This window comes from Aureobasidium namibiae (assembly GCF_000721765.1).
Source record: "Aureobasidium namibiae CBS 147.97 unplaced genomic scaffold scaffold_14, whole genome shotgun sequence".
Taxonomy (NCBI): domain Eukaryota; kingdom Fungi; phylum Ascomycota; class Dothideomycetes; order Dothideales; family Saccotheciaceae; genus Aureobasidium; species Aureobasidium namibiae.
In genome coordinates this window covers 231,223-245,645 of record NW_013581195.1, presented here as the reverse complement: position 1 = coordinate 245,645, position 14,423 = coordinate 231,223, and the positions used below count along the sequence as shown (strand labels likewise).

Here is a 14,423-nt window from a genome sequence, read left to right as displayed (position 1 = left end):
AAGGTCGAGTTTGTTGATATTGATGTTGTTGATTTCCGAGTTATTTGTTTGTAATGATCCGGGAAGACTCCGACAAGGCCGCACGCGTAGACGTCGCTCAAACAAACCTCGAGTTACGAGATTATTTAGAAGGCAAGACTGAGCGCGTATGGAATATACACTGGTATGAAGCCGGGCCGTCGAGGACAAAAGGCGTGTCGAGGATGCACGAGTGGTAGCGATGCGATGAATGTTTGGTTGTGTTGGTAAACAGCCGGACACTGTACAACTGCCTAGTGACTGACCAATCAGGTGAGCTGCACGCGAGGCACGAATTGCCGAAGACGTCACCCAAAGCAATGCAAATAGCAGCTCCACGCCGAGCAGTGCTTGAGGTCGTTTGCTTAGAAGCGAGGAAATAATGAGCTTCAATCTCGGGGAGATTGGCCGTTGCTGTCTTCAGTAACCTCCTGCAACGTTGTTTCTTAAACCGTTGTCGCTTCGTTGGCAGGGCGGGCAGAGAGCACACCAAAGGCAGAGGATGTGCAATAGAGCCTTGGCATCGTGACGTATCCGCTTTTTCGGAGCTCTTCGTCTCTCCTGGCCTCGAACCTTTCTCTCCCCTAATAATCCATCAACCAAACCGCACCCTTTGCACCATCCTCATTTGCTTGCCGTTTGCATAGCTTTATTTCAGCCCGTTATCAAAAATGTCTTTCCAGGAACGCGCCCAGCAGCACATCTCGCAGCTCGACAAGGAGGTACGTCGTCTAGAGCTCCACGTGCCTCTGTTCACCCTCGCTGACCTGCCTGTCTACAGCTGTCCAAGTACCCTGCCCTCAACAACCTTGAGCAGCAGAGCTCCGTCCCCAAGGTCTACGTCGTCCTTGGTCTCGGTGCCCTTTACTTCTTCCTCATCTTCTTCAACATCGCCGGCGAATTCCTCGTCAACTTTGCTGGCTTCCTCATCCCCGGCTACTACTCACTCGAGGCTCTCTTCTCCTCGGGCAAGGCCGATGACACCCACTGGTTGACCTACTGGGTCACCTACGCCTTCTTGACCGTTCTCGAGAGCGCCGTCAACGCCGTCTACTGGTTCCGTGCGTTATCCCGTCCGCTCCCCTGCAGCTCGTTGACGTTTCACTAACACGTTCCAGCCTTCTACTACACCTTCAAGTTCATCCTCGTCCTCTGGATGTCCCTTCCCCAGACTGGGTAAGCTAAACCAACCTTCCTTTAGCCTATGCATCCATACTAACAACATCTAGTGGTGCCAAGATTGTCTTCAACTCCCTCCTCCACCCTCTCTTCGGCCGCTTCTTCACCCAGACCCCTGTTGAGACTGCCAAGACTCAGTAAACGTATCGTCCCTACGATAACAACATGGTGGTCCTAGGATACTTGTGAAGAGTCTGGCTTTCCTTGACCGGCTTCTTGCCTTTGTCAAAGCAGCCTTGTCTTATGGGAAACACGACTAATGCCTTGAAAATTGTTGGCGATCATGGAGACGAGCTAGAAAGAAGGCGCAGTGTTGTTTTAGATCGAAGCCTGTTTTAGGCTGTCGGAGATCACGTGTTTAGGTGATAGTATGATGAAGAGATTACAATGAAAGAGTTTGTGTACACCATCCATCGCCTTGCTAATGTGCATGTGTGACGCACTGCAACATGTCTATCGACCGTTAACATTCATGTACCTGCTGATCTTACAGTTGCGCCTATAAGCATTCTACACGTCGCTCGTATGCCGCTGAGCAGCAAACATAACACTTCAGATAAAGAGACCCGAGTCTGTGCCAGACACTATGCACTGTCTCATCAAATTCCAACATACTCGAATGATGGACTCGCAAGCCAAGACCGTTGAATTGTTACAGCTACCACCTGAGATACGCAACCAGATCTACCATCATGTGTTGAGTCAACCACGAGGCCTATTCCTGAACAGCCTCCAGCGACCACCACTGCTAGCGACGTGTCGTCAAATTCAGCAAGAGGCGCTGTCCATCTTCTTCTCCAGCAACCAATTCGAATTCCACCTCTCTCGACCATACCCAGCATGCGATCGGAATGATCGGAACATGATTCTCAAACCACAGACTGGCGTCTTCCTCAGGAACATACAGGCCTACATGACTCATATTGTCTCTATCAATGTGCACGCGACCATACGTTACAAGGACTGGAATGGATTCTTCACCACTTTTCGCATTAGAATCGCGGATGGTCGCGTTCATATCGAGCTCGATGTGACCAAGTTGATCAATAGCGCATGGTCGCTGTGTGAACCCATATTATCAGCTTTGGAGGAGCGCATCACCCAGACGGTCGAATTTCGACATTGCAAAGCTCTTGGTTACCATGACCTAGAAACTCTGGTGGATATATTTCGACCACATCTACTCAATGGACTGGTTATACATTTTGCTCCCTGACATGATGTAGCAGTACCGAAGCCACAAGACCGACCCGAATAGTACTCACTCTGCTGTAAGGACTCGCAATTGGTCGAAACGCATCGAGACCGCATGGCCGGATATGGCTTACGGTGTCTCAACCAACCAGCAACCAAACGATGATGTAGTTCAAAGACTCGCGCATCCACATCGACTACATAAGAACCTCGATCCCTCGAAACACTTCATAAAGAAAAAGACAGTGCTTGAACGAAAGGGCAAAGAGCAACGAACCAAAAATATCGAAAATGACATCAGCGAAAATCGACGACGCTACCGCTGCCGATCGCGACACAATTTCCGAGTGTAAGTCGCTACCCACCGACCAGGAAGCCGTCGCAACAGACAGCGCAGCTTCCTCTGTAAGAGCAGATTCCCCTACCTCGGTCGCAACTACCTCCTCTACACCTTCGACACCGAAAAAACAGAAAAAGCCTCGAAGGGCTAAACAGCGACAATCACCGCCTTCGCGCGTCGACACTCCACTTTCCGCTGCTGCTGTTGCTGCCACCGACGACACACCAATGTCTTCCCTACCTCTCCTCATCTGCAGTCTGGGCAACCCAGGCGCCGCATATGCAAACACTCTCCACAGCGCCGGTCACAACGTAGTAGCCGCACTAGCCACCCTCCTCCAAACCAGCCAATTCACAAAAGACCGCGCCTATGGCAACGGCACCCTCACACGCAGCTACGACCCAGAAACCCCCTGGACGCTCTGGCAATCCCCGACCTTCATGAACGAGAGCGGCAAAGGTGTGAGCAGCGCCTACCGCACCTGGGCCCGCGAAACAAATATGCAAGGAAGACTGGTAGTCATTCACGATGAGTTGGAAAAGCCTTTGGGATCAGTGACGATACGAGACAAGGAAGGGCTCTCGGCAAGAGGACATAACGGGCTCAAGAGCTGTTTGGCGAGCTTGCAGGGAGTCAAGTTTGTGAGGGTGGGCGTGGGGATTGGAAGGCCGGTTAGCAGGGCGCCGGATGATGTTGCGAGGTATGTGTTGAAGAAGATGTCGCCGTTGGAGAGGCAGAAGGTTGAGGGTTCGGCGGAGGATGTGTTGAATAAGTTGTTGGCTATCAAGGGATGAAGAAAAGGGTGACGACTCCCTTGGATATCTCAAAATCACTCTAGCCAGGAAAGTCGGAAGGACAGACATACCGGCACCCGACCAGGAAATCGAGGGCTGGCCTACGGCTCTCCGTCATCATGCGAATTGGAAGCTCGTGTGTGGACTTCTGCATAAGACTTGCACCAGACTCTGCTTAGCTGAGCACTCGGGTCAACACAACTACGACCACAGTGGTTAGATACTGGATTCGGCAGAATAGTCGCTTCATTCAGATCACGTTGGCCCTACTTTCAGACCCAGTTGGTCCATGGTGTACACTATAGTCTGTCTTATCAGGATGCTCCATAGCCACGATCCTCGCTCTTCTTTATTCGATCATCAGAGTCCTCACAAGCCTGTGGCAGCTATATCCCTCGTATACTTTACCATTCTTTCCTCACGTCAGCCTCTTTCAAACAAGTCTACGTCGCACCTGTTTAAAGAAAAATCCAGAAGTCCGCATACTGTAAATACAGCAGAAGTCAACACTTGCATGGACTCCTACAAGGAAGGTCAATCGCCAAAATGACTGATGGAAGAGATTTGCCTATCCAATACATGTCACGAATTTTCCTCCCACACACCGAAGGCCTCAGAAATGCTCTTCTCACTTCACTGACGAGATCAAAGAGGTTATCCCAGTGTCAAGAAGCAAAAATCTCACAAGGCCACAACAGCCACTCTCAAACCTCAACATCCCGAGTCCGAGGATATGTGAACAAGAATATGACGATGATTTTGGGAGGAGATCAACGATGCAGTGGTTTTTTTGTACAAATGGTTGATGAGAAGGCAGTACGTAGTGTTTTGCGAGAATTAAAAGAGTGATGGGGACTAGAATTGGATTTCATGACTTTTGAGGGAATCAAGGCGAGGTGAGATGGGGAGATTGAAGGGATGGAGATTGAGAACGAATGAAATGTAGTGTTGATGTTTTTGGAAAATGTAAAGGGGAAGTTGTGGAAATGGTTAGATGAGCAAGGAGTGAGGTATTTAGGATGTAGGTGCGGTGTTATCCAGGTGTGTTTAAATGAGTTTCGTGAGAGCGGTATGTGAATGTCGTATAAGTTGTGATGGAGCGGCCTATGAGTATTGTACGGGTGTGATATCAGGGTGGATTCTGGAATTGATGCATAGGAAGACATGAAGGTCTAGAGTTTTCTGTAGCCCTTTATAGCCCCTGGTCTCATGTCTATTTTCAGCGATCATAGTGGCGAGTCGCAGGTGATGCTAGACCTACCTATCCTAGACTTCGAGATCCAGTTTCATAGACCTCCAAGATCACAGAGCTGATCGGGACTGCGCTTCAGTATCTTACGAACGTTCTGGAGGATCGCAAGAAATTGCTCGTAGCTGGAGTGATCATTAATGATTGGGCTCGCCAGGCAGTTGATGTCTCTGCTTGTATCTTAATGGTTTCCTGTACTATAGCCTGCTCTCGTGGAAAAGGCAGCATATGTAGTCTGTTTAACCTACTCCAGCAGATCACATTTTCACTTTCTTGAACAGGCGCCCACGCGCGCGCTTAATGTTTTGACCACAAAATGCTTGGAATAATCGATTCCTAGACCCAGCAGCATGGTTAAAGTGCGAAAGTATTATTCATGGTTTGCAACTTGCAGGGGGGGGCAAGAAAAGATTATTTCATGCTTTCTCGGTACGGTTTGTCCTGCCGGTATACTTTCGGTGTTATAGGACCGAGCACAACCTTAGAAGGAAGAGATGCCGGTAGGGCAGGGCAATGCAGAGTAAGAAAAAAACACTATATGAGAGTTACGAAGGACAGATACCGAGAATGCTTGACTCTACTTTAGATTCGAGGTTGTTGCGATTAAAGAAAGTGGAGAAAGGGACAGAAGTTTGCTTTGATGTACCTTGAGTTTGCTATACCTGGTGCCTGAGGCATGCTTTTGCTGTAGTGCGGGAGACCCTGGTCTTGATTTTCTGGTGGTATGCAGTGATTGTCCTTATCCTGTATCGCGCTCACTGTGTATCTCTACGGCCGCAGTCGTGTCGTCGCAAGCCATATATGTACGGGAATAATCACTTCATCCTGAGGGATTGTGGTATTGGGATCGAGAAGGATTCTAGGGATGCATCTCCTCGTAAAAAGTTCGGCCATAGCGTAGCCACACAAGGCGGCTTTCCCAACTGGGAAGTTGTAAAGAGAACGCCGTTTCGTTTTTCGTTGGCGTTGTTGGCTTTGTACACAAAAGTTCTCGGAGAATGGATGATGCTGAGAAGCAATACCATGACACGTTCTTGGAAGCAGAAAGTCACTTGCGATATAGGAGATGCATGTCATGATGACTGACTCTGCCAACTCGGGGGCTTCGCCAAAACCTGGAGCCGAAGGCTTGAGTCCAAGGAGACTGACTTGCTGCAGCAAAGTGGAGAGAACCAGTGGAAATGGAACCGTGAGACATGGTCAAGTCACGCAGCACAGCACGGAGCCTCACGACTCGGCCCAGAATCTCTTTGAACACCACCGGGCACGATCTTGGGATTCGATTTATTGGAGATGCAACCAAGGGACCCGTGGACATTGTGAAGGGGAGTTGGGAAGGCACTGAGATTCTGGCTGCCCCGTCGCCCGAGGGCTATTGCCCCGTCGGCCAATCCTGACAAGACATTGTCTTTGAGCCCCAGCATTGCATGCTGCTCATGCACGGGAGACCAAGTTGCTTGTCGACCCATGAGTCAGTCGTGGACTTCAGCTCCTGATCTGCTTTTATTTAGTTGTTTGAACACTTTCTGATATGGAAGGTGCTATGTTTCCGCTGGGAGATCAAGCCCTGGTCCGCGGCAATGGCAAGGGTCGGCTTCTCGCGGAGTGCGTGAAACCTTTTCGTTTGATTGCCCGGCATCCTGATCAACAGCAGATTGCCTGCAAAGGGAAGGCACGGTACTGCGGTGTCTACATCCTCGAGCCTTCGAGGTAGGGCAGGCAGCATGTCACTTGCACTACCATACTTCAAACGACGGTGAGGTCGAGCAAGCGACGTGATGCTGTCAGGAGGTTGGGTCGCTGTTCCGTACGCGTCATCATGGTGTGTCCCTTCTTCAAAGTCACAGATCAGATGCAAGGATCGTATATGATGAGGATCGTAGAGATGAGATCCTGTCTGAGCATAGGAGTGGGCTCCTTGATCATCTCGAGATCCAACAAGCAGCGCATCGCTCTAGAGTGAGCAATCAAAATTTCGCATCGTAAGACCTGGTCGCTAAATGGCGGAGGCGGATGTTGCATGTGCATGCATGAGCCTGATAATCGAGCAAGCGAAACTTCCTTTTCACTGCAGTATGACACAGAGGCAAGTCTAGTACCCTCGATTGAAGATGAAGCACCTTGGAAGAACTTCCCTACGGTTGGTTTCTTGGAATGATCGATGGAGCATCGTGATCTGGTCAATGATGGTCGAAGCGCCGACCTCCTCATCAGCCAATGCCACCGGAAACCCTCTTCAACGCCATTGATTGCTTGTCGGCGCCACCGCACACCAGATTGGGCAACGTCAAAGCCGTTGACGGCAGTGCCGCGCACTCTCCTCTCGAGGCGCGCCCGAGCTAACCTCAGCAACCTGCCAACTAATGCAGCAGCCTCGAGGGCGCCGACGATGTCGGGCAACTCTGACGATACGAAGTACCAATGGACAGGGCCGCGACGCACATCACTGATCGTGGAACTGTGCTGACCCGTGAACCAGAGCCCGATACCTGGCTATGAGGGCCTACGACTTAACCCCACTCACCTCGTAATATTGCGCAACGAGATGGACGAACGGTTACAGGTCTAAGCGCGCTGGCGACGTGCAAAGGGGTGAATTTCCTTTTCTCCAGTACTTTTTCCCGGCCTTATGGATGGCACCGGGCAGGCAGGTGATCAAAAGCGGTATGGGGTCAGCAAGCGCAGGCGTAGCAGGCGCTCCGTGGAGCATATGCCTGGGATGGTGTAGACAACAAGCTTCCGCGATCATGATTCCATCATGTAGAGAAGTGATCTGCTTGCGGAGTCGTACGGTGAGCCCTCTACCAGTGGCGCAGCGCATTAGGCGTGAAGTTTCTCAAAGTGTTGAAACCCAAACTGAGCACAAGCTGCCGGGGGGGACGCATCAGCACAAGCCTCGCGACTTAGCCACGTCAGAAGGAAACTTTGTTCACAGAGGGAATTTGCAACATTCCAGGAGCATAACAAGAATCTGTCAAAAACAACTCACAAGATGATTGACTTTGTGACTCTCGTTGGATGCGAGGAAGCCGAGAGCTAATTCGAGGAGAGAAGGATCTCCACGTGATATCGAAGTCAAATAAACAAATTAGCTTTAGGATGCAGAATAGATTGCGTGCACCATGAGCCTTGAGGACGTTTGAACAACCAAGGTACTTCACGCACCCTGTTGACGACAGGTTCTCTAATCCATGCAGATCACATGGCTTGCAAGCGCGGGCTTAAAGCAGATCGAACAGAGGAACAGGGCAGATCAGTCAGGGCTCTGAAGGAAGCAACAGCGGGACGGAGGTCGAGCAGAGTGACAACACTCTGGCATACCTTCAAGTCGACAGGGCCACTGACAAAGACCAGATGACATCCTGACGAGCACTCGTATATCGAAGCCGCTCGGTACCGCGAGGTTCAACAGGGCCCAAAATGGAAACACTCGTGCGGAGGCCGCCAGTAGCAAGGAAAGACAAGGTCAGACGGCGGCTACCGAAGGGCTTGAGTGAGCTGGTACCAAAGTTATCCCCGCGGACATGTTTGATCGCGCCCAGGGGTCGTATTAGATGAACCAAATTCGGCAGGCCTCGTAACGGGGAGTGGTCTGCGACCCTAGGAGATACCGCCTTTGAGCGTCTTCAGCGTTCACTTCGGAATTACGCCAGCCGACGTCAGAATGTCTCTAGCAAAAGGATCCCCGGAGATGCAGTCCTGTACAAGTGGCTGTGAGAAACGGAGAGACATTCCAGGGCTAGTCCAGTGAGGTATGTGGTTAGGAGGCGTTGCGACTTCCGAAAGACATTGAGCGGCGATAGGAGAGAATGTTCTACAGCAGAGAAGACGTTGCGAGCGGAGGTGTCAAAAGGGGTATAGTCAGAAGAGAATTGGCTGGTATGCCGGTCCGAGTGAGACCTCAGTTTTTTGGGCCGGCAAGTCGCGGCCAAGGGTGATCACGAGAGTGCCAGTGTTGCGCAAGTCGACAAGGTTGACGGCAGCCGTTGCTTTGCGCCGGAATCGGGGTCGATTTAACATTCGGCAGACTGACCCTAAAGACCACGCGCCATTTGCTTTGCATGCACGCAAGATTTGGTTCAAGGGACGGTGCGCCTTGTCGAAGGAACAAAACGTGCGGCCGAAACCTGCATTGTACAAAAGAGGGAGGTACGAAAGTATCCCATTGAACCCACGTCCGATTACTGAGTAACAGAGAGAGGGACCGTGTTGCTCCGGCCGAGATGATTGTGTACCCCCGTGACTCCGACCAACCGATCAAATGTCTCGATTCAACAGCAGATTATTCCCGATCATTATTTGAGAATTGTACGAGCAACGCTGTATACGCGTGTATCGCATAGCCTTGCAGAGAGATACATGACCTGAATGGCATTTGCGTTTCGGCCCAGAACATGCTTTATGCTCCCAACACATGAGTTCTTCTCGACCAAACGAAGAACATGACGTAAAGCCAAGGGTGCTGAGTACAATGATACTTGTGAAATCCATAACGGCCCCTGCGGGCTTCGAGGTTCTCTCTGCAAGCCGTTTGCGAAGATCGAGCGTCGAACGCTCCGGGGCTTTGACCCAGCCAGCATGTGTCTTGCTCTTCGCCTGTTTAGTCATGGCAGGGGCGAACACTGTACGTACTTGCACGAGCCAGATGTATGCAGCACGCTCGAATAACGTCGTCGAGTCCATCGATGAGATGATATACCACGGCAGTCTCCGCCTAGATTATATGTCAGGGCTGACCTGCTCTGGAACTCTAATGGCACATACGGCAAGATTGTTATTGGACATCCACACTTCTCCTGTCGATCATTAATCAGACCTCGAAAGCTGAACTCAGAGGGGATCTCGTCTGGCACATATACGATAGGTAGCAATAATCTGCTGAGTGCGGACCATGACTTGTTAGCAGATACGTGAGCTGCGCACGTTGAGGTCATGCAGGATGCGATTCTCCAACACCACAAGCTGGCTCGCGGTTTCCAAGGCAGTGGATGGTCTGTGAGCTGCTCTATCCACGTCGTCATATTGACTTTTGACTACCATCGCTTGAGCGTCTTCTGGAAAAAGTGCACCCGCTGTGCTGGTACGAACGTCTGTCCTGAGCGTTTGACTTTTCTTCCCTCCTTGGCTTCCGTGTTCCATGTATGGGTGCATGATATCGCTCATTCAAGTATCGTCGTCAGCAGACCGCTGTTACGCGTTTGATTGATGATGCTATGCAAAGCAGCTTCGCTCCTTGGAGCAACTAAACCTATCGCCAGCCTCCGAAGAGATGGCTAGCGTCGCTGCAAAGACCTTGCCCGTTTTCGGACGAGCCGCTAGGATCGACTTCGCTGCGCAGTCGCACTAACTCGCTTGTCTATTCTGCAAAATCTCTGCACAGCATTCTGCAGCCAGAGAGCTCAGCATCCTCAACCCTACCTGAGCTCGCATAGTTCATTGGTGCGAGATAGATCTCTTGCAACCAGGACAATTTTTGGAGTCTGACGCTAGCATCAATCATGGGCGACGGGCTCGCGGATGTGTGATCGCGTCCGTGAACAAGACGAGTGTACGTAAAACGCTATGCAAGATGTGCCGAGGTAGTTAGGATCCCTTGAGGTTAGGAGAAAACGCTGGTCGGCTCGTATGGCCACATGGCTCGTAGCCGCTGCACCTTAGCCCGTCCTAGGGGCAGTTGCATTGCCTAGGGCAGGGCGTGACGCAACCAATCAGACGTCTGTCTCGAGTAGCTATGATTAGTGACCAGATTGACATCCAAGATGTAGCTCTCAAATGCATATGAGGGTCGCGTTGATAGTGAACCAGTGTTGCTGAAGAGATAGTGGCTGTGCTCCATGTTCGAGCGCGCCGCGGAGTCGAATACTACATGCTAGTTATTTGTCCAGGTGTGGGATTTTACTGGCCGAATGGAGCGACTCCGTCTGCTTAGCACGTACCAGCAGAGGCGCTGCTTGATCGTCATCCAATGAGTGGCTTGCCGTAGTGTTGATCCGAGCTAAGTGCAAACTCCCCAGCAGTCACCTTCAGTCACCGCTCCGCAGTAGTTTCAGAACACGGACAAGTGTACTGTGGACGTGTCGTATTGCTTTTCCGGACGACTGGACCCGGTCGCTGTCATGCGAGTCAACATGTCAGCCAGAGCAGTCGAGGATCGAGAAGATGTGAGATAGCATGCAGGCAGCTTGATGGTGGCGTGCTGTCAATGTCGCATGGTCAGGCATGCCAATTGCTCGCATGCGGAAGGAAGAGCAGAAGTGTCCGCTCGTAGGACTGCAGCGGTATGGGCTGGGCCTTGACCGGGCGGCTGGGTCCCCTGGGATTGTCTCTGCAGGTCATCATCATCAGCAAGAAGTGCTGCAGTGATCGGGTTCCCGCGCTACTGTATGCCCTTACCCAGATTGGACGAGCACCCGCTGGACTAGGGAGATGCTCCATCCAGTCAGCAAACGAGCGGCTTCACACCCCTTCTGGGGTCGCCCTGACAGACGTTTTCTCATTCTCACAAGAACCGCCGATGCTAGCTCCGAACCACTCCCGCTCGACTGGCACAATTCTAATTCAATTAAAGACATCTGTGCCTGCTGTCAAATCGCCCGTTTCTCTGGACTGTGTCTCTGATCTCTTTTCTACTGATTTGCAAATCTCGCCGAAGCCAAGCACCGTCTGATCGTCACCGGCTCTCGCGTCTTCCCTGAACAGAAGCGCTGCTTCCCCTCCTGCTAAATAGCGGCCTTTCCGTGCTGTTGTTCAGTGTGCTTTCATCAAATCTACGGACGCTCGCGCACACTACCTTTATTCTTGTTACCCTTTTCCCCACTGAGAGTCAATCTTCACTACCAAATCTTAACCCCTCACAACTCTCGAAGTTTGTTCGACGCACTCCCGCCGCACGCCATTGTCCGGTCCAAACTCTGATCGTCCACTCGGTGTTCAACCATTGGTTAACCCATCAACTCTCAATTTTTGATCACTGTTTCCATCCTGACCTTCCTCGGGCCGAACGTACCTTGCCAGCGTGATCACAACTCCATCACTATCCAAGCTGTGCCTCGAAGCCAATCTTGCTACACGTTTCCCTGCTTGCTCTGGTCGAGCACCCCTCTTGGTGAGCACCCTTCCGTAGTTCCAAACCAAATACTTGTACATGTGTTGACTAAACACAGCTCGTTCATTGCATTCGGTTCTAGTCCGCGGACGCAGCCACCAAGGACCACCGGTTGACAAACCAACTCCTCCCGACATCGTCGAGCCACAAGCAGTTGCTCGGTCGACCTTTACCACATCAGATCTCGACATCAAGCCATACCACTCCAAGCCTTGCTGGTCAGCAAACGGGTGAGTTAATTCGTGTCTCAACCTTTAGCACATGCACTCGATGACTGACGCGAATCAGAATATTGAAAGATCACTGTCGGTTGCGATTGCAGTCCCAGCTCGACTCGGAAAACCGTAGTCAACTCTACTTGCCGGTAAGTGTAAAGTTTATTCCAACGCGTTGCGCTTTCTACGAGTCTAGCGCATCTTCCCCAAGGCAATCCGTGCTCCCAGCCTGCTTCTTCCCAATATGCTATCACCGTTCTCTTCCCCTCATTCATCATAGGGCCGCTCGCACCATCACCACTCTGCTGCCCTGTTCCCTACTTTCTTCTCTCAAACTATATCACCTGCCCTGTGTACCTGTCGTTCGCAACCTTGTCAGGCCATCAAACCATCCACTTGCTCCACGGCATTTTTGCGCAAATTCACTCTGCCATCCACTCATTCATTCATTCATCCATCTTGTTTCCATCACGCGAAACATTCGCTGACCTTGCAGGAGATAAGAATTTAAATAAGGTCCCGAATCCTATTCTGGATTTGCTTTTATCTCCAGCTTTATCTCTCCAACCTTGTCAACTATAGTTGACCTCAATATCAACCTCAATTCTCGAGGTTACTGCCTTCATCAGACAATATGAGTGGCAGTGGCTCTGGTTCTGGACCACTCCAGCCTACATGGCATGGATTCATACAGAACAGCATGGATGGACTTGTCCTTTTCGAAGCCTGTCTGAGCGGAAAGCTTCACCATGTACCTCGTCGTCCTCACGATCGTGAGAGAGCAAGCTTGATCAAGAGCGGAAGTGTCTTCATCTACGAAGAGAATGCTTCAGGCATCAAGCGTTGGACAGATGGTGTCGCCTGGAGTCCCAGTCGCATCCTAGGAAACTTTCTGATCTACCGCGAACTCGAGAAACCCTTCCCTCCCGGCGAGAAGAAGCGAGCAATGAAACGCAAACGATCCTCGCAAGAACCCGAAGGCCGTCGTGAATCCGAGGAGAACGAAGTCGCCGAGTACAACAGACTTCCCCCAACACCACCGTCACCTGCGAACCCTCCGGAATCCAAATCTGCCGCCTCGGGCGCGACTGACAGCGAGAAAGAGGTGGAGCGTCAGCTCATCGGCTCGCTTGTTGACAGCTATGGCTTCAGACCTAATGGTCTTGTCAAGAAGACCATGAGCATTTCGTTGAACGGTGTCTCGCATCACCTGGTCTCTTACTACACAGTGGAGGATGTCAAGCAACGAAAGCTCCAACGCCCATTGACCGACAACCGCCTTAACGGCATAGCGATTCGCCCCGAGCTGTACTTGAAGCAAAACTTCCGCGCACCTGTCGAAGAACAAGACCAGTTTGCCGTCGACCATAGCGGACACGCGTACCCTCAACTGGGCGGCTACCCACACATGGTGGCACCTTCTGGCTACATGATGCGCCAGAGCTACGTCGCACCCGGCTACCCGCCTATGTATGCTGCACCTGTCTCTACTGGAGCGGGCGTATACAGCAGCTTGCCAGCTACAGCGCCTGCACCTTCTTGGCCTCAATCATACAGCGCAGCACCTTCTCAGCAAAGCTATAACGCCTATTACAGCCGCACGGATGCATCGACTCCCCAAGCACCAACGAACTCATACACACCTATGCCGCCGATGCAGTCGCAATACCAATCACCTATGAGATCATCTGCTCCGAGTTACGGCCCGCCAAGCAGCATGACTTCTTCGTCCACTCCAGTAGCAACACAGTCGCAGTACCAACCAACACAAACGGCTACAGCACCCCAGTACCAGCCAACAAGCTATGGTGTTCAGACGAATTCTCACCAAAGTGCTTCACCTCAACAACAGAGCATGAGGTCACCTCCAGTGGGACCACCATCTCAGTCGATGAATGTTTACCCCCCGCGCTCAAACCTCCCTGGGAATCTCCCTAGCATGTCAAGCTACAGACAGTACAGTACTCCTGGATCGCAAGGCGAAATGCCCAGCATCGGAATGGGTTCTGGATATGGCAGCAGCCATTCACAGGCTAGTAACGCAAGCTATGGTGCATCCAGCTACGGGCCCGCTCCTGGGAGCTTGAGCGCTCCTCAGAATTACCGACACAGCAGTGATTCAGCTCCTCCTGTTCAAAGCTCGCAATACTATAGCGACGGAAAGCCTGCCGTGAGCAACTATTCTTGAGCGCAAACAACGGTTCTTCTCTTCTACTGTTCATGTTAACGATCTTCATTTCTTCAGAGTCTTGCGTTTCAGCGAGTTCTTGGCTGTTTCATTATCTCTTTCCAACAACAGGTGGCGAGGCTTCCAAAAGCGAGGACTGGC

The 14,423-nt window shown here is 51.4% G+C and overlaps 3 protein-coding genes across 3 annotated transcripts; all 3 read left to right on the top strand.

Moving 5' to 3' along the window:
- Positions 1 to 689: 689 nt before the first annotated feature.
- Positions 690 to 1,311, top strand: M436DRAFT_12903 (protein yop1; the record flags this gene model as incomplete). Its single annotated transcript, XM_013569583.1, has 4 exons — positions 690 to 740; positions 800 to 1,079; positions 1,137 to 1,194; positions 1,248 to 1,311. Coding segments are annotated over 4 exons (453 nt in total), but the record flags the coding sequence as incomplete, so codon positions are not given.
- Positions 1,312 to 2,958: 1,647 nt separating this feature from the next.
- On the top strand, positions 2,959 to 3,525 carry M436DRAFT_52041 (peptidyl-tRNA hydrolase; the record flags this gene model as incomplete). Its single annotated transcript, XM_013569654.1, has 1 exon — positions 2,959 to 3,525. The coding sequence occupies one exon, from the start codon at positions 2,959 to 2,961 to the stop codon at positions 3,523 to 3,525; it is 567 nt and encodes a 188-aa protein (XP_013425108.1).
- Positions 3,526 to 12,728: 9,203 nt separating this feature from the next.
- Positions 12,729 to 13,439, top strand: M436DRAFT_51828 (uncharacterized protein; the record flags this gene model as incomplete). Its single annotated transcript, XM_013569619.1, has 2 exons — positions 12,729 to 13,108; positions 13,190 to 13,439. Coding segments are annotated over 2 exons (630 nt in total), but the record flags the coding sequence as incomplete, so codon positions are not given.
- Positions 13,440 to 14,423: the final 984 nt, after the last annotated feature.